Here is a 19,527-nt window from a genome sequence, read left to right as displayed (position 1 = left end):
ATAGATAAGGCCAAGAAACTTGGTGCAAAATATGATTGTAAAAAGAATGCAACTACTGTAGGCTACAACAACTTATACAACATCCATCCAGATGTAAAAAATATCACTTCTTGAAGGGAAGAAACTTGATTTAGCATAGCAATATATTATACACCATCTGTTCTATGCTTGTCGACACTAAATAAATAAATACAATTACCCCACTTTGTACTTCATCTATATCTTTCAAAAAATTATTTTTCAAGTACATTCATCATTCTTTGAACTCCAATCAAACACTCAACAATCTTCATCATAAGTGCTACTTTTTAAATATTTATCAATAAAATACAACTTAATTTGATGTTGTTCTAATTTGATATTATTCTTTATAGACGATTCACAAATCAAAAACAATTTTTTAATATTTACCTTTCATTTCTTAGTAACAAAAACATAAAGAGCTCTGCTATATTTGCCTTGCGTGCCCTTCAGAAACGGGCGGTGGGAAGGTGCTCTTAATAGATAGGATCAAGGGTGATTGTACTTCCGATGTCTTCGGCTTTCGAACCCAATAATGGGTGGTGGCCCACTAGTGTGCTGTGTATTACTACACACACACACACACACACACACTCTCTCTCTCTCTCTCTCTTTCTCTCGTTAACAAAACATCTCAGATCATGAGCTACGGGATCGTGTCTCTAAAGAAAATGTGGTAACAAGCTGACTGGCAAACATTTTCTTTCAAGGACGTAGGCGGGCTTGATTCAAAGAAGGGCATGGCGTCTTTCTGCTGCTTCCCCTCTTCGTCATCAGACGAAGAGCTCCATCGCACAAACTTTCCTCCGGGATTCACCTTCGGAGTAGCAGCTTCCGCGTACCAGGTAATTATAGGCTCTACTAGATCTTCTTGCTAGTACCAAATCGCATTGTGTGTCTACTAAATGATTGACATGTTGGAAGAAAATTTCCAATTAACCCTTCTTGTTGTCAGATCGAAGGTGCCGCCTCCATGGACGGAAAGGGAATGAGTATTTGGGATTCTTTCTCACACTGGCCAGGTGAAGTCCAGTTTACTGGATCCTAATCCTCTGGAAAAAAAGGTCCAGCTTACTGATCAAAAAGCAAATCACGTAGAAATCGTTTGAATACTAGCCAGAATGTAAAGTCGGATTCCTTACCTTCCATAGCTGTGACAGGACATAATTATAAACCAAGCCCCGTACAAATAATTGCCAAGTGATAGATGTGACAGAATATCAACTAGAGATTACAGATTTCAGTGCGCAGAGGAAGGCTCGGTTATATACTAATAAGGGGTTCAGCTGTGTAAAATGAAATAGATTCCATAATGTCCTCTTTGAAACATAAATATCAGAGTACTATTGCTTTTTTTATAAAAAGGAATAGTGTGGATGTTCCCCTTGTGGGCGTTTGGTGGCTTCAATAAGCCATGGGCTGACATCATTTGGAGCCCAACATATGTTGCGCTTTGATTATCTTACTATAAGCTTCGTCATTGGCATCCTTCATTTGCCTATTGGAGATTATCTTCATTAGCATTCTGCCTTATGGAGTTGGCATCCATCACTTGCAGCTGTCCTTCATCATCAGACTGTAGTTGCCTTCATCCAGAGCAGCTATCATCTTCATCTTCAACCGCTTTACTCAAGGGACTATGTTTTGTTCTCTTCACAATATAGATCCCTTTACAGGTGTTGCTGCCGGGTAAGTCAGGAAAGTGTAGTCATCTTGCATCATTGACCCATCTCAGCTCACCTCAGTACCAGTCTATGAGACACGGAACCCTGAGGCTCCATTGTAATATCATTGTGCATGTTCCTGCACAAGGTATCAAAGTAGAGATGCTCCAAGAGCTAAAGATCCTCATCCTCTGTGAAGGTGAATAAAGGTTGCAAGAGGACATTTGCCCAGATTCTAGATTCTCCTTCATCTTAATGTGCCACCTAGGAGATACCATTATCTTTCTCTCCCTTCATCCTTCCCATTATGGACTTGGCACAGTAATGGTATGGCTTCTTTCCCATAGAGCATAGAACACTGGGTGCACTATTGTGGCAATAATGGTCACTCCTCTAAAGCTATTGCCATCGACCTTTGCTCCCTACACCAATGGAGTCTAGCTGTCTACTCCTAGGCACTCCTTGTGTCACTTTCCCATTTTGGGCAATAGAGATTATTTTGCATCATCTATCAAAAATCTATGCTCAAGGTAGTAGGATGCATATGATGCACAATAAGCCCTTTTGAGCAAAAGGAGGCCCTAAGATCTTGCAAGGTGGTAAGCCTTGCTTGAGACTGCCACAATTCGCTATGGAGGTTGAGAGATAGAGGCTATTGTCTAGTGTCCATAGCTCCATAAGAGCTGTCCATTTCTACTACTCCCTCCTATAACTCCACAAAAACATACTCCAATGAGGGCATTAAGTGGATCATTTGTGATACTCCTTACTTCCTTTCTAAGTGGATTTATGATACTCCTCCCTCCTTTCCCTCCTTTACTTAGATTTGGAAGGACACCTATGTGAGTTGTCAGGTCTCTATTCCATTGTAGTCTTAGATACCTTCTTCGATACTGATGGTGGTCATTCCTTCTTTATTAGACACACAAGAGGTTGTGACTCCTTGAGTTTCTCGATTCCCTATCTCCTTTAGAGGGGAATTCAAAGAAGGATATTCTTCCTCTAGTTCAAAGGGGATCACTATTCATGTAGACATTCATGCTTGGCCACAAGCCTTGGCCTTCTTCTCTACCATTTTCATCACTAACAATCCAGATCTATAGAATCTACATCCATCGGAGCCTTGGATGTTTTAACCATGACTTAGTGGCTGTGCCTTTGCGTCTTGTTCAACATAGGGCAGGGATAGTGTTCTCTCTCTCAAGGCCTTGGATCAAGCATGCCTTAACATGCTTACAAGCATGGAGACAAAAGCTAGTGGCTTCTTTGATGATCCTCGTTATCAAGAATCTTGCTACAAAGCTACTTTTAATTGGGGATCCTATTGTGTTTATATGTGCTGTACATTTTGTTGTACATGGGTGGAAAATGTGCCCCCCCCCTTTCTCTCTTTCTCTCTCTCTCTCTTAGGGTACCTTTTTGGACTCGAGAGGGCTATTGAGCTACCAAAATTAATCTCATGTATCAACAACTCATTTAGTGCATTAACATCTACTTTTGATCTTCATAACGGCCCCAAAAGGGTTGTATCTATATTTATGATATTTATTTCACTTTTAATAGGACAAATGCCCTAAAAAACCCCTATAAATAGGATATGTTATAGGCATTATGGTCTCTCCTCATCACCCTCACTTGTTCTTCCTCATCTAGATTAGATAATTTATATTTCTTATCACTCTCTCCCCTTCTTATTATAGGGTGACTTGTTCCTAGCAGCCCTTAATCTTCTTCATTGCTATAACAGTAGCATTTTGTAGATTGAGGGTCATCTTGCAGTTGACAATCAATCCATCTCAACTCTTGGTGACCTATTTTGTGCATTCTTGGCCTTGCGTTCTACTGTGCTTATGGTTATAGTATTATTATCGTAATTTTCCATCTTATTCACCACTTCACTTTACAATTGCCACCTTGCAATCAAATTAGGTGACACCTTCAGCAATTGGCATATCCGTTTAGGATTTTCTTGAAAGGTGGAAGGGCTAAGTAAGAATGAGAGCATAAGCGGAAGAAGAAAGCAAAAGCTATGGAGGCTGGAGCAAGAAGAGAGAACAAGAGTGTATTTGGGAACTCCAATAGTCACACTGTGTGATGTGCCTTCCCTTATTCTATTGTCATAGTAAGAATAAAGAATAAAGTAACAACAATGGGCAACTGCCACCTATAGTGTACATGTGTGTGAGCAGTAAGTACAAGATAAATGTAGGCGGCTAGGCACAGGCGGCCTTTAACCCTGAATAACCTCTCGCTTAAAGATGAATGTCCTTGAGTAAAAAAAAAACAAGAAAAAAGTAACAAAGTACAAAGGTACATATAAGTACAAGTGGATGAGGAATTGACATCATCTTTACCTACACTCATCATCTTCCTAAGGAATGGATAATATTACACTGGGAGACTTTTAGTGAGCAAATTAGTAGGATTCTCACCTATAGAGATATTGACAAGCTCTATCTGCTTGCCCTCAATCACCTCTGATAAGGTGGTAATGGACCTCCATATACTTGGTGTTCACATGAAAGACTGGATTACATGCCAATTAGATAGCACTCATAGAGTCTGAATACCATGTAGAAGTCATATTTGTGATACCAAGATTTGCAACCAAGTGGCCTAACCATAGGGCTTTCTTATAAGCCTCAATGGCTACGATGTATTCAGCCTTGGTAGCAAACAAGACATTGCATTTCTACACCCTAGACATTCAAGGAACAACACCTCTAGAAAAGGTGAAAACATAGCTAGAGATGGACTTTCTACTATCTGCATGTTGTGCATAATTTGAGTCTATGTAACCCATGACTTCAATATCGTGGCTTTCATAGCAAAGGCACAAGTTTGCAATGCCCTTAAGGCATCTCTCAATTCCCTTCACAATGTCCCAGTGTTGCTTGCCAAGTGTCACCATATAATGAGCCACAACTCCCATTGCAAATGCTATGTTAAGTCTAGTGGCTATCATGGCATACGTCAAGCTACCCACTACAACTGCATACGAGATCTTGGCTATCTTGGCCTTCTCATCATCTGAGTAGGGACAATTTGCTTGACTCACCTTCACATGAGAAGGTAAAGGAGTGCCAATTGGCTTTCCACCTTGCGTATGAAACCACTCAAGTACTTTATGAATGTACTTCTTTTATGACAAGTAGAGTTCTTTAAAGCAATTGCATGTAATGCGTATACCAAGTATGTGAGCAGTATGCCCCATGTCCTTCATCTCAAAGCTCTTCTTAAACTGAGTCTTCAAAGCATCCAACGCAGTTTGAGGACTCCCAGTAGTCAATACATTATCAACATATAGTACCAAAATGATAAGGTTACCATCACGGGCCTTCTTCATACAAAGGCACAAATCCATATCATTGTAGGAATATCCATGTGAATGCATAAAGGCTTCAAACTTGTGATACCACTCCCTAGTGTTGGGCTAAAATATGCATTACATGTTGATTAGCCTTTTAAATAGCCTTGAAATATACTTAATTAATGCAAAATCTTAAAACGGGGAGCGGTTCAAGAGAGTTACAATGGGAGAGGTTCTAGATTGTTGAGGACCCAAACTTTCTATAAATATGCATGCTGCCCTTCATTCAGCCTTAATCTCATTTTGCGAATTGCATGTGATAAATCTTTGTTGTTCACACCCCATTTGTAGAGAATATCTCAACAGGAGTTGCCCATCATCACCCTCCATCATTAGGTGTCTACTGTCCAACCATTCCACACTGTTTGTAACTTTCAGCCCTCTCTTTGCTACTCTCAGTCAAGTGACTTGTGCTGATCACTCCCTTGTTGTCATATAGCCTGCAAGTCAGCCCTACTGTTGCATTTGTAGGATTCAATTGCCGCCCAACTCATCTCCTCCAATTGTCACCACCTTCTTTGCTGCCTACATTTGCTGTCTTCTATCTCTTGATAGCTGCGTTTTCAACATTCTCTCTCTCTTCTACTTGTTTGGCATAAGATCCAATTGTCCCAATTGCATTTGCTACTAGTGCCTGACACCTTTAGAGATTGCCATTTGTGTCTGGGATCCATTCAAGAGTATGATGCACTCTTCACTTCAGTATCTCTTCCTCGGTCCTTAAGACATGAGAGTTCGAGGATTTCCTGCACGGTTTGTTTGCTGCATTAGCATTGTGTATTCACTATTCATTCACTTCTTTTATTCATTGTGCTCATTGTCTCTGAGTTGCCATATCCTTAACAGTGTTCTGTGTTCAGTTTGTGCTTTGTCGTATGATTGTCTTGCATTTTTTACGTTTAGAGCATTTCTTCACATGATATTAGAGCCAAGTACTCTTTGAGAAACCTTAGCCTTGATTTGAAAGCTCCTCACAGAAGCCAAAACCATAGAAGGGAAGATGACTTCGAATACATCTTCACTACATCATGATGCTCCTAAGCCCAGTACATTGAGATTTGAGCTAGAGTGGATTACACAGTCTGCTCCACAAAGGTCCGATGTAGCCAGTGAGTCATCAGACTACCATGGAGTCCCTTAGATTACATGAGCAAGTATAATCTTATCTTGATGCATCGAGCTCAACAATAGATAAAAGGTAAATTTGAGTTTTCCCCTTAAGAGTCGGTGCACCAGTCTAATGATTTTGGAGGAAGGATCTAAGCTCCACAAAGAACTGGCCATCTTGACATAGAAATTGGCATGGAGGATAAACCCTTGGTCTCTCTACCACCTTCATCTTCATCTCTACCTCTTTCATCTCTTCCATACATGTATCCACCTTCATTCACTCATATCTCAAGTATGCAAAATAACACTTCTCAATCTTTTGAATTTGCTTTCTCTTTTCTGTAAGATATATGTTGGGTTTTACTCATGCCTACGCTCACATAGGAGTGTCGGTAATTAGTAGGACACTGGGGCACTTTTTACTCTCGGTACAAGAGGTTTTTTCCCCCAGACTTATTGTCTTCTTTCGTATGTGCTTATGTTAACACACTTATGGGCACTTATCATGTTCAAGTGTGAACACTCCCTACAACCCTAAGGTTTAAGGGTTATACTTTGTACTTTCAGCTTACACTCTTTCAGTCTATTGCATTGGGTGTCGTGCTTCATTCTCCACACTGTCTACTGTACTCAGATGAGCTTTGATTCTCTCACCCTCTCACATTTGGTATCAGAACTGGGCTCAGCTCTGCTCAGCCTTTGAGAGTTCTCACATAGTCAAGCTCTGCTCCAGTCTGAAGCTGCCCGAACCACCATCTAGGAAGTAGCTGCCACTGCCCGACAGGTCTGCCACAGCTGCGCCAACTCCACTAGCACCAACTCCACCTGCGCCAGCTAATTTGTTAGCAGTGCGGTTGCCTTTGACAAGGGATGCCACTTGCAACAACCTCTCGTCTGCTAACCTGTCATTGCGCCCTTTGACCTGACGCGTGTGCCCTCTGTCATTGCCCAAGTTGCCCGCCAGCTTGACTTCACCAATGGCTGCGCTGTCTGCGTTCGCTAGTTTGTCTAGGGATGCCGCTTACGTGACACCCCTGCCATGTAGGCGTTGCCTTACCTACGACGCCCCCATCTCTGATGCCGCCTGTTAGCGACCACACTGGTCTGCGCAGCCTCTGACCTTTCGTTTGCTTGCCTATAATAGCGACCGCCTTCTCCAGATCCACCAACCACCAACGTGCACTTGTTGCCCCGCCTGCAGCTTCTCTTCTGCACTTCGGCCCTGGTCCACCAACCGCCTAGCCTAGCTCGCCTAGCAACTGCTTTGTCCACCAACTGTGCCGCCATCCCACCTTAGAATCGGAGATACAACTTTTAAAAAAATATATTTTTCTATTCCAGATTCATCTCTGGAAAAAGAGATTCTACAAGGGCAGGCACATCAATCAGAATACGTGTGTGGGACACGATTGATGCAAATATCTTGGCAAATAAGTCAAAAATTTTGGGGCTTTTAAGGTTTTTGAAGACATTGGCACATTTACTGCAGTCTGAGTTAGTGATAGTTTGTTTTGGACAATTTTGGGGTTTTTGCTCATATAGTATTGTTGAACATTAAATGCACCTTGGATTGCGTGCATTACAAACAGTTTTGATAGAGTGTACCTCAGTGTACTAATTGCAGCAATCTATTTGCTGTAATTTCTGGAAATTTTGGAGATTTCTAGGTTATTCTAGCTTGGACATTGCTCTTTTACCTTCTCTTGGTATTGATTATCATGAAAAATCAGGGAGAAGATGTATTTACCTATGTATCCAAGGAGGCCAAATTGGATGGTAACAACTACTCACTTTGGTCCTTTATGATGAAAAATGTGCTTGTTGCGAAAAATCTTCGGAACTACATTTAGTGGAGAAGAAGTGAGGCTCAGAGTTGTGGCTCCTACTTCTCCTCCTCCAGGAGGACGTGGAGGGCAGCTTTAGATTGTTCAGCCTGCTCCACTTCAGCCACTTCCCTAAAGATTAGTAGCTCAAAAAGCATGGGATACATGGGATGCACAGGCTTTGTCACTTATTGCATTGGCAGTTTAATGGACCATGATCCCTCATATTCGGTCTATAGCTTTTTCACGAGAAGCTTGGCTAACTTGGTTTTTTTATTGTGGTCCTTCTAGGCACATCACATCTCGCATAGATTTATTTGCTTTTGTTGGTGCAGCTCTAGTCGGCAAGTCTGTTTAGTGTGCCAACAATGTATCATACCCTATTCAAGATATTGGGGAGATTGTGCTTATAGCCATTGATGGCTCTATTCTCCGCTTACAGGATGCTTTGTTTGTACCAGGTATAAAGAAGAATCTGCTCTCTATTTCTTCTTTGACACGTTGTGGATTGCAGGTCACCTTTGATGATGACAGATGCATGGTGAGAGACAAGGAACACATGAATTTGGTCTTGATTGGCACTTTATGTCATGGGTTATATGAGTTGGATGCTCTTTTAGTTGATCAGTCAGCGTACTTGGCCTCCACTCTTACTCCTGCTATACAGACAGAGTTATGGCATGCTCGGATGGGAAATGTGAACTATGGTAGCTTGATGCTCTTACAGTATACACAGATGCTAGATGGATTACCTCTTTTGGAGAGACCTCTTGAGCACTTGTGCGAAGGATGTATTTTGGGGAAAATGCATTGGTTTTCGTTTCCCCGTGATGTTGCTTTTAGAGCCATAGCTAGGTTATAGTTAGTGGATTCAGATGTATGTGGGTGTATGCAGACAAAGTCATTGGGAGGATATTACTATTTTGTGACTTTTATTGATGACTTTACTCGCTTCTGCTGGGTCTATTCTTTGGTGAAAAAGTCAAGTGTGTATGATGCGTTCTTGGCTTTTGTAGCACTTGTTGAGAACCAATCTAGCTGTAAAATAAAGACTTTCCATTTGGACCAAGGGAGGAAATATTTGTCCTCTATGCTGAATTCCTTTTTGAAGTAGAAGGGCATTACTGCTTATACTCCACAACAGAATGGGGTTGCAGAGAGGAAGAATCAGTCACTCATGGAGATGGCTAAATGTATGTTGAAAGCAAAGAGCTTGCCACACAGTTTTTGGATGGAAGCCGTTATGTGGACTCGTCATGTTTTGAAGAGATGCCCCACCAAAGCATTAAAGAAAATTACACCTTTTGAGGCTTGGAACAGTTGGAAACCTTTTGTTGGGCACTTTCGTACCTTTGGGTGTCTTGCATATGCACACATTCCCCAGGTACTCAGAAAAAAGTTGGATAAAAAGGCTGTCAAATGCATTTTTGTGGGATATAGTAGTGAGAGCAAAGGCTACAGACTCTATGATCCTCTCTAAAAAGGTGTTTGTTAGTAGGGATGTACTATTTGATGAAAAATTAGAATTGTCCCTTGTTGGTTTTGACACATATCAGGTGCCCGTGATGTATTTGAAGGGCTGCTGCCCATTTCATTTGGTGATTCAATTGGAGTTTCAGCAACAAGTGAACTTAATGTTCAGCCAGTTGCTCTATTGGAAAATGTAGAAAATCAGCCATTGGCTGATCTGAATATTCAGCAAAGTGCGGAAACTAAAATTTGGCAAGAGCTTGTGCAAAGTCAGGAGGCAAGACAAATGCCTAGATGGTATTCATAGACTATGAGAGATAGTCATCTGGATGCACCCATGGCTGGTCGTACTAGAAAGCAAGCTCGTATGCATGGTTCTACACATACCATGGAGTTTGTTATGGTAGCAAATACAGTGGATGATGAGGAGGCTAAATGTTTTGAGGATGCATAACAAAGTGTACATTGGATGAAGCAAGCTGAATTTGATTCTATCATTAAGAATCAAACATGGGATTTAGTGTCTTTGCCCTTTGGGAAGAAAACCATTGGAACAAAATGGGTCTACAAGTTGAAACGGAATGCAGATGGATCCATTGACAAATATAAGGCAAGGCTTGTAGCTAAAGGCTATGCACAGAAGAAAGGCATTGACTATGATGAGACATTTGCTCCTACTTCTCGAATAACATAGCCCATTGGTTTTGCAGTTGAGGGATTCGAACACTTGGTTTTGCAAGTTGAAAAAGATTTATATGTCTTGAAACAAGCTCCTAGAGCTTGGTACGCAAAGATTGATGCCTTTTTACTCAGCCAAGGCTTTATAAGTAACTCATCTGAGTCTACGCTTTACGTAAGTCAAGAGGGGGGATCCGTGCTGATCATTTGTCTATATGTTGATGATCTTTTGCTTACAGGGACACATGTTGATCAGATTACAACATTTAAACAAAATTTGCAGCAAACTTTTGAGATGTTAGACTTGGGGTCTTTGCATTATTGCTTGGGCATTCAATTCATACATGATGCTAGAGGTATTAGTTTATCACAGTCAATATACATTGGTAAACTTCTTGAGAAGTTTGGCTTATAGAATTGCAAGTTAGTCTGTATACCAATGGAACTTGGACTAAAGCTGTCATTACATGATGACAGTGATTTGTTTGATATACACACATATGCTCCAACAGTTGGATGTCTTATTTACCTATGCAACACTAGACCAGACATACAATTTGTAGTTTTAACTGTGAGCAGATATATGCATTAGCCACGCATGTCACATTGGCAAGCTGTTAAGCGTGTCTTTCGTTACTTGCAGGGTACTAGATCTCTTGGATTGCTTTATGCCACGAGGGGACCACTACAGTTACATGCTTACAGTGATTCTAATTGGGCTGGTGATTATGATTCACGTCACTCCACTAGTGGCAATTGTTTCTTTCTTAGCTCATCTTGTATATCTTGGTTTAGCAAGAAACAATCCACTGTTGCCACATTGTCATGTGAAGCTGAATACAAGGCAACTTTCACTACCACAGTTGAATGTGTATGGATTAGACGCTTGCTAGCTGATCTGGATGTATTTGTTACGGAGCCTTCTTCTTTGTTCACTGACAGTCAGAGTGCCATTGCAGTGGCACGGAACCTAGTGTTTCATGCATGCACGAAACACATTGAGATACATTATCACTTTGTCAGAGAGAGGTTACATGCAGGTGATATCAACCTTGTCTATTGTCCTACCACCAGTAATGTGGTAGACATCTTCACTAAAGCTCTTCCTCGTGACAAATTTGAAGCATTTCTCAATGCTTTAAATTTGATCTCCTTTGGTGGTGGATGATTCTTGTATTTTTGATCACTCTTCACTCCAAGGGGGTTTGTTGGGTTTCACTCATGCTTATGCTCATAGAGGAGTGTCGGTGATTAGTAGGACACTAGGGCACTTTTTACTCTCGGTACGAGAGGTTTTTTCCCCCAGACTTATTGTCTTCTTTCGTATGTGTTTATGTTATACACTTACGGGCACTTATGGTGTTTGGGTGTGAACACCCCCTACAACCCTAGTGTTTAAGGGTTGTACTTTGTACTTTCAGTTTACATCTTTCAGTCTACTGCATTGGGTGTCGTGCGTCACTCTCTACACTGTCTACTGCACTCTCAGTTGAGCTTCGATCCTCTCACCCTCTCACAATATAGGTGCTTCTTAGGATAAACGAACTCTCCAAACCAAGTATTGGTTCATAAGCCTCGAAGAAGATAGATTTCTCCATTTGAACTTGAGAAAAAGTAAGCGAAGGATACAAGATTCATTGGTGAGTGCTCTTTCTCCATTGAAGCGTGAGAATCAATGGCTGACTTGTACCTCTTCAAAGAGTGCTCAAAACCAAGCCAAGAGAGTTGGGAGCAAGTGCTAGAGGTTTGTCCAAGTGCCAAGAACCAAGCAATGGCTGAGATGAAGTGTGGGCTGGAAATGACTGAAGAAGATCGACCTGGACAGCATGCGCTATCAGCGTGAGCTGTCCAGGAGGGGCTGCAAGCTGCTCCAAAGCTCAATGAAACACTTGGGGAAGCTCAAACAAAAGGTCCAAATTAAGGTTGGAACGCCCAGAAGTGATCCAAGGTGGGATAGGACTGATGCATACCTCAATGAGTGGCTGCCATGAAAATTGTGAATGAAGCTCTCTTCTTAGGCTGAAGTGAAGATCAATGAAGCTCCTTGAATGCCCATTCTAATACCAATTGAAAGGTGGAAGGACTGAGTAAGAATGAGAGCACAAGCGGAAGAAGAAAGCAAGAGCTGTGGAGGTTGGAGCAACGAGAGAGAGTAAGACTGTATGTGGGAACTCCAACAATCACACTATGTAACCTGCCTTCCCTTTTTCTATTGTCATAGTAATAATAAAGAACAAGGTGATAGTGATGGGTGGTTGTCACTTGCAATGTACAGGTGTGCGGGTAGTAAGTATAAGATAAATGTAAGTAGCTAGGCACATGTGGCCTTTAACCCTCAACATTTCTAGCCTCTAGGTGTTGCATCTTGCAACATTCCTGTCTTCCTCAGCAAGCGACCACACTCAACCATAAGCTAACATCATCAGAGCTCCACATCACTAGCCCACTTTGTGTTTTTCTCATCCTGTAGCAAGCTTCATCATTGGCTTCCTTCATTTGCCTTTCGAAGATAATCTTCATCAGCATGGGCATTATTCACCTTTAGTTGTCACACATCATCACTAAGCTGCTTTCATCCAGAGCAGCCCTCATGTTTGCCTTCAACCTCTTTGCTCAAGGGGCTGCATTTCATTGTCTTCACAATGTAGATCCCTCTACAAGTATTACTGCCTGGTTAGTCAGGAAAGAGCAGTCATTTTAGGTCATCAACTCATCTCAGCTCACCTCTAAACCGGTTACCAGACACGGAACCCTGAGGATCCATTCTATCATCATTGTATGTGATTCATTATTTCACTCATTCTTTGAGTTTATGACTTCATTGTCTTTGTGTTTGCCATACACACTATGTTCCTCCTTAGAAACCCTACTATCCTCCACAAGAGGGAGGGCTGAACGATGATGGAGTGCTTGATCTGGGATGATGATGGATGCCCTCATGTTCTTATGTGGGGGATTTTTGGGCATATGTCCTACTATGAAATAAAAGAGCCTTTTCGATGAACTAATTATGATTATTGATTTTGTGACTAGATTTTTTGTAAATTGGTCTGATTCTCCTTTACTATCTTGCTGAAGTCAATATGATGGATCAGATGGTTTGATATCCCTAATCCAATCAACGCGATCTTTGCAATGGCGAATTGAAGCTTATTGCTTTCAATTACTGTGGCCCTAACTGCTTCATCTCCACTTACAATGCTCCATGTTCCCTGTCGCATGAGTTGAAGGTGAATGTGGATTTGCGAACGAACAAATTTTCCCATACAATTTGTTGATTGAAAAAATAGATCTATGTGTGTGTGAGAGAGAGAGATCCACGTCGGAGGATGAGAGAGAAGGGAATGCATATGTACTGTGAGTGGCAGCAGGTAGAAGAGAGTTTTATAAGTGAAAAGGACAGTACTCAAAATTAGGAGAACATTGGTCGATAGCTGAATGGCTACCATATCGAGGTGAGACAATTGGCAAGTGTGTTCATGGTGACAGGCTTAGCAAGCAGGATAACTTTCTTTGATAACATGGCTGTTGAAGGCCACTGCCAACTGGAGTGATGGGCAGATCCAGATGCGATGAAGAATATGTGTGCAGCTTATCCGTCCTGCTCTGATACCAATCGAAAAGCGACGGTGAGAAAGAAGACACGGAGAGAGAACGCACAAAATGATTTTCTTGATTGACATGAAAGACCTACAGGCTACGAGCCTTAAGTCTTTATATCTGATACCTCGATCCGATCCACATTAAATGTGGAGTTTGAGCATGTTAGTGCTTTGAGGAATAGTGATTAAACCATACTATGAATGTCATCCGCGAGAGTCTGCACACATTTGTGTGGCGAAGGCCCAAAAGCGTCTTGAAGCTGTTCTCTTAACCCATAGCCTGCATTCCCCTGATTAGAGTTAACCAACAAAGGGCAATGCTTAAAAAAAAAAGTAAAGATAACATCTCCAAGTACACGTGTGTGTGTGACCCACTTGCTAGATGAGTATCTCACAATTCCTTTTATTTGGCCTGCCTGCACGTCAGGGTCCTTAATATGCCTGGGTTTTGCAGCGGATCTTACTTGCCCTTAATAAAATCTGTCTACCGCAGGAAACATTTATGATGGAAGCAATGGTGATGTCGCATGTGACCATTATCATCACTATAAGGTGTTCAACAAAAACTTGGGAGCAGAACTGTTTCTTCCTCCGTCAATGTTTCTGCAGACCACACTGAGCTTATTGAGATGTTTTGGTATTGAAGGATGACATTCAACTGATGCGTAAGTTGGGTGTTGATGCGTATCGGTTTTCAATATCTTGGTCCCGAATAATCCCAGGTTTGGCAAATGCTTCTAGAATCCTATCGATCTTTATAATGGGGCATCCATTAACTGCACCCTTGGCACTAAGTGGGATTTGTCTTTCGATAAGTTGCAGATGGTACTGGGGCAATAAATCAAAATGGAGTTTCGTTCTACAACAACCTGATTAATGAACTTGTGAAAAATGGTGCCTATAGTTTCACTTACACCTGAAATGGAGTGAATAGTACCCAAAGTCTTTGAAAAGTTTATTGACATTCCTGTAGACCATAGTGTTAATCTTACAAAAAGTAAGCTCTCTGATAATCATCTTTCAGGTATTGTTCCATACGTGACACTTTATCACTGGGATCTACCACAAGAATTAGAAAATAATCCTGACATTAAGGGCTGGCGAACAAAGGAAATCGTGTAATGTTCCTTTGACCCTATAAACCCCAGTCCCGAGTTGCTGAGCTGGTTTTTGTACTCCAGAAATATTGTACGAAATAAAGATAGAATGCGTCTTTCCAACACAAAAACGTAACTTTTGATGCAGAAAATTGATGGGCCAATCATTTCATTCTAACACAGGTGAACACCTTACCATGCAGAAATTTTTTTGCATATTATGCAGAGACTTGCTTCAGATTGTTTGGAGATAGAGTTAAAAATTGGTTAACGTTCAATCAGTTGAGTACACTTGCATACTTTGGCTATGGAACTGGCACGGAAGCACCTGGCAGATGCTCCGCAATTAGTGGCTCAAATAAGTCTGTATTCAACGGCAATTCTAGTACTGAGCCCTATATCGTTGTTCATAATGCCCTTCTTTCTCACGCTGCTGCAGTCAAGGTCTACAGAAAATTTCAGGTGAGCACTTAAATGTATGATATCAGAAACTGCATATTTGAGGATTACCACATCCTTGACGATTATCTGTGTGCATTTTGGAACTATTTCAAGCTCTCTAAGACCCACTTGTAACTTCTTTGCTAAGCGTTGACATTTTAGGGGCTTACATTTCTATGCAGACTGAACAAAAAGGTCGAATTGGGATAGCTGTCAATTCAAAATGGTATGAGCCTTACTCGAACAAGAAAGACGACCAGGTTGCAGCTCACAGATGTATCGAGTTTGAGTTATCATGGTAGAAAGCTTCTGTTTCTTGGTCAGCAAGACAATTTTCTTCCTGTTTAGAGAAGATTGTGATTATGGTTGGGTAACACTTTCTGAAAAACTTGATGCAGCTCACAACTATTTCAAACTTGTATTCCAGGGTTCTGGATCCAGTACTTCTTGGTAATTACCCTTACTCAATGAGATGCAATGTCAAAGAGCGTCTCCCTTCCTTTACAGAAGATGAGTCGAAAGAACTCAAAGGAAGTTTGGATTTTGTTGGTTTCAATTATTACACAGCTTATTATGCTGAAAATGCAAGTACAGAATTGGATCCTAACTTGAAGTGGTACCTTACAGATCGAGAGGCTACCGTAAGATGTGCGTGAGTTAAGTATTTGAATGAAGCAAAAAGTTGGTCTTTAAATAAATTCTCCAATGGAGATGTTCGATGGGATTCAAAAAAGATAGTCTTCAACATGTTTAAGATGTGACCTTACTTCTAGTTGGAGGTTTAGATGCTAAAACTGTGGTACTTAGGACATCAAATTGTTTGGATGGCCCTATTAGATACTGGACCAGATGGTAACTTGATTGGAGAAGCGATGGTGAGTATCTTGTCACAACATTGAGAAGTCAAGTGTAAACTGAGAATTTAAGTTGCAACGCCTAGTGCTGTAACTTGAGTGGTTGAACTAATTGTTGCAGGGTCCACCTGACATTGGATGGATATACAATTGCCCATGGGGATTGCCTAAGTTATTGGCTTGGATGGAAGCAAGATATGGAAAAGAACAGTTTCAAAAGACGCCAATTATTATTACTGAAAATGGCAAGGCCGATTGAAACCAAGTAAAGTATATATTGGCTTTCTAGTGGAGGGGAAAATGTATTCTTCTTATCATGTTTTGTTCTTGATGGGTTGGGCAGGCTGTATGGACCTTAAATTAGGGATGTCAAAGAAACAGGCTATGAAGGATACGAGGCGGGTCAACTATCTTCAAGGAACCCTGCAGCATTTGGCCAATGCTATCAAGTTTGTGACTGCATGTTTGGGGTTGCTCGCTACTGATAATCATTGTTAAGGGTGGTGCCACACCCAACACTTACTAGGCTTTGTAGAAGTCTTGAAAGTAAAGCGAACATGGTGTGGCACGCCCTTCTCCTCAGAATTACAGCCACCTTTACTTGCCAGGTTCTTGAAAATCTAGCAAAGTGTGTGGGTGTGGCATCACCCTAATGACGAAAATAGGTCTTATTTTAGCCCTCGTAAGAACACCAAAACTGACCAACACACTTAACCGTTTCTTTTTTTGGTCAACTGCAGGAATTGCAACTATAATGTGCAGGGCTACTTTGTCTGGTCCATTATGGATAACTTTGAATGGGAGTCGGGTCTTATATGCCGTTTTGGCCTGTACTATGTGGACTACAAAAAGAAGATGCAGCGCTCCCCAAAATGCTCAGCTAAATGGTACCGCCGGTTTCTCAAGCAAGAGGATACTACCGCCCCCGCATCCCACGGGCAGCAGCCCCATCGCTAGGATGGGTGATTGCGTGAGAAATCCATGGTCGAGAGGTTCCAATACCGGATTGAGCGGCTCAGCAGTGCCTTACCTTTGAGAGGTGCAAAGATAGGGATTGAAGCCCAATCTCACAATCATTTCAAACATTGACGCATTGAGAACCCACCACCCCCCAAAGTCACAAGCCTTAATTGTGAAAGATTAGGGCAAATGGATTCAATCATAAGGACACAAATGCGCTGCAGTGCCATCCAATGTAATATGCCCAACATTTCGAACATAATTGGAAATATTTTATGCATGCGTGGGAGCGCCCAAGAATCAATCATTTGGCAATTCAATAACTTGCGGGAAATTCATGGAGATAAATTGATAGGGGTTGAAGATGGCAGGAGGCAGCATTCAGAAGTAGTCGTAAGGTCTGGACGTTCGACTGAACCCTGATACAAAGACATCGAACAAGTATCCGCGTGCGTGCAGTGCAATATAACTGAAAGGCAGACAGTGAAAGTCAGCCGTTTTTTAAGCCTTTGGACTTCTGTCGAGAGCAGAGACCGAAACCTTCAAATGCACTTTCCGATGTTACGAATCATCATAATATTTGATGCAATCGTGGAAAACCAAAATCTGAGTTTACTTACAGAATGTGTTCGTATGCTCGACCCGTTGTCAAATCCATGCAACTGCTGTGCTCCCATGTAGGAGCATTGCCTTATGGTCCTTAGATGTTTTTAGCTTCATGCAAAAGATCAAGACGGTGAATTTTGCTAGGGAAAAGGATCCGAATCACTTTCTCTTTCGCATATTTCATACGACTAAGTAAATGTTTGGTTACGCAATTCTGTGCCAGCATCTCCTTTGGTGTCTTTTGCTTTTAATGCCTTCATGCTTTTCTAGGAGCTATTCCCTACACAATATCGTAGTACAAAAATGATTACATGGTTCTGCTTGGCAAATACACCGTCTTTTTGGGCATCCTAAACGATTGTTGGTGGGTTTTTGTCAAATTTTAGATTCATGTGGCCTTACTGAAGCATTCATCAGCTGCAAAACCCCCAACACCATGCTTCATGACAAGATGCAAAATGTGTTTTACATCCTCAATTGGAAAGAAAAATTCATTAAGAAGCCTAAAGTTGACCATGAAAATTCAACATCATACATAATTCATGACAAGATGTAAAATGTGTTTTGCATCTTCAAATGAAAAGAAGAGCTCATTAAGAAGCCTTTAAGTAGACCATGACAATTCAATACAATCTATACAACATTTTTGAAGAGAATATTTGTATCGTTGTTTTTTTTAGAAACCTTAGGGACAACTTTGAGCAACATCAATGATTATACTTGGGGTCAAGTAACATGCCAATTATTTCTTAAGCTTGAGCTCCCTTCTAGCTCGATGTACAATCGAGTTGAGATTCGAGAATAACAAATCACAAGACCATTCAAGAATCAAGATCCAAGAGAGGAAGATGAGAATGATAAGTCACAAGTGCTTGCTGAATTGGTGTGGAAGCATGGAGGAGAGGAGCACCTTTTGTAGATGAGAGAAGGGTCAAAGTTCAAACAGTCAAAGAGGGATCAACAGTCAAAGAGAGGGCTGCCAGCTACAAGGAATCCAAGGAGGGCTAGGGAGGGAAGTGGATGGCTGGAAAAGGGGGTGGGGTGAGTCTTCTAGCCCACATTCTCTTCGCTTGAGAAAGAATTGACAACCAAGGTCATATGTGATTGAGGTAGAAATAGAGTTGTGGCTATATGAAGAGTTAATTGAATGACACAGAGTTCCAATTGAAAGTTACTCTCACGATGTATCAATAATAACCAATAGAGAAAAGAATGGTGATTGTTTGTAAGGTTAGGCTTTCATCTACTTCAGTTATGTCTAGACATGGGAATTGAATTGGCAACTTATGATGGATTGCATATGTATTTCCATTTCAAGGTATTCTCCCAAGTCAAGCATTGAATAGTTTTGGAAACTAGTGATGCAAACTAGTCTCGTTGATACTATTGACGTCAGTCAAAAAGCATGGCTCCATGATGTGGCTAACTTGTCACACAAATAATTGCATGAGTGTTCTCTCCAAATTGTTTCTTTAACGAAATGTCCTAGGTTTAGGCCATTCACTACCAAACATGCACATTGACCCGATTCAAATGTAGTTAGAGCTCACAAACTAAAAACAAACATATGAGCCTCTCACTCACACATAAAGTTAGATCAATGAACAATTCCAATTCTTCCTTCAATGTCCCTCATGGATTCTTGCTAAAGATCACATGTTTTGATAAATATGCTTAGTCCCTAGCTTTTGTTTAATGTGCAAAATTTCTCCCTTAAAGCCACTTATTTCCTCATAAGAAGTGATGAAGGTTGATGTCATTATTGCAATATCTCCTTATATTGCCTTCTTTTAAACAAAGTTAAGTAAAAAAACATCTTATGTTAAATATA

General features: G+C 41.1%; 1 protein-coding gene across 4 annotated transcripts; it reads left to right on the top strand.

Moving 5' to 3' along the window:
- The first annotated feature begins 500 nt into the window (after positions 1–500).
- Positions 501–17,892, top strand: LOC148035609 (beta-glucosidase 25-like). 4 transcript variants are annotated; one of them, XR_015690848.1, is made up of 13 exons: positions 501–866; positions 977–1,043; positions 14,232–14,290; positions 14,385–14,460; positions 14,561–14,632; positions 14,763–14,856; positions 15,039–15,297; positions 15,459–15,574; positions 15,704–15,924; positions 16,114–16,151; positions 16,252–16,375; positions 16,474–16,738; positions 16,871–17,006. XR_015690848.1 is itself a non-coding variant. In XM_087677574.1 (13 exons), exons 1-13 carry the CDS (start codon positions 762–764, stop codon positions 17,085–17,087), a joined length of 1,554 nt encoding a protein of 517 aa, XP_087533700.1. In that variant the 5' UTR covers positions 508–761; the 3' UTR covers positions 17,088–17,892. The 4 variants fall into 4 exon arrangements, 2 of the variants coding, with proteins under 2 accessions (XP_087533701.1, XP_087533700.1); XR_015690849.1 differs by having other exon boundaries at positions 16,252–16,395; positions 16,474–16,579; positions 16,871–16,904; XM_087677574.1 differs by having other exon boundaries at positions 508–866; positions 16,474–16,579; positions 16,871–17,892.
- Positions 17,893–19,527: the final 1,635 nt, after the last annotated feature.

Source organism: Lygodium microphyllum, chromosome 5 (genome assembly GCF_053477565.2).
Source record: "Lygodium microphyllum isolate KBCC chromosome 5, Lygodium_microphyllum_v1.1.10, whole genome shotgun sequence".
In the NCBI taxonomy this organism is placed as follows: Eukaryota; Viridiplantae; Streptophyta; class Polypodiopsida; order Schizaeales; family Lygodiaceae; genus Lygodium; species Lygodium microphyllum.
This window is presented reverse-complemented; position numbering and strand designations above follow the sequence as displayed.

What these genes read in the sequence shown, in the direction of transcription:
- LOC148035609 (XM_087677574.1), top strand. Translation starts at nt 762, where the DNA reads ATGGCGTCTTTCTGCTGCTTCCCCTCTTCGTCATCAGACGAAGAGCTC. An exon ending in ACTTGATTGGAGAAGCGATG is followed by an intron (nt 16,152 to 16,251) that starts GTGAGTATCTTG and finishes TAATTGTTGCAG; the next exon opens with GGTCCACCTGACATTGGATG. An exon ending in CATTTGGCCAATGCTATCAA is followed by an intron (nt 16,580 to 16,870) that starts GTTTGTGACTGC and finishes GGTCAACTGCAG; the next exon opens with GAATTGCAACTATAATGTGC.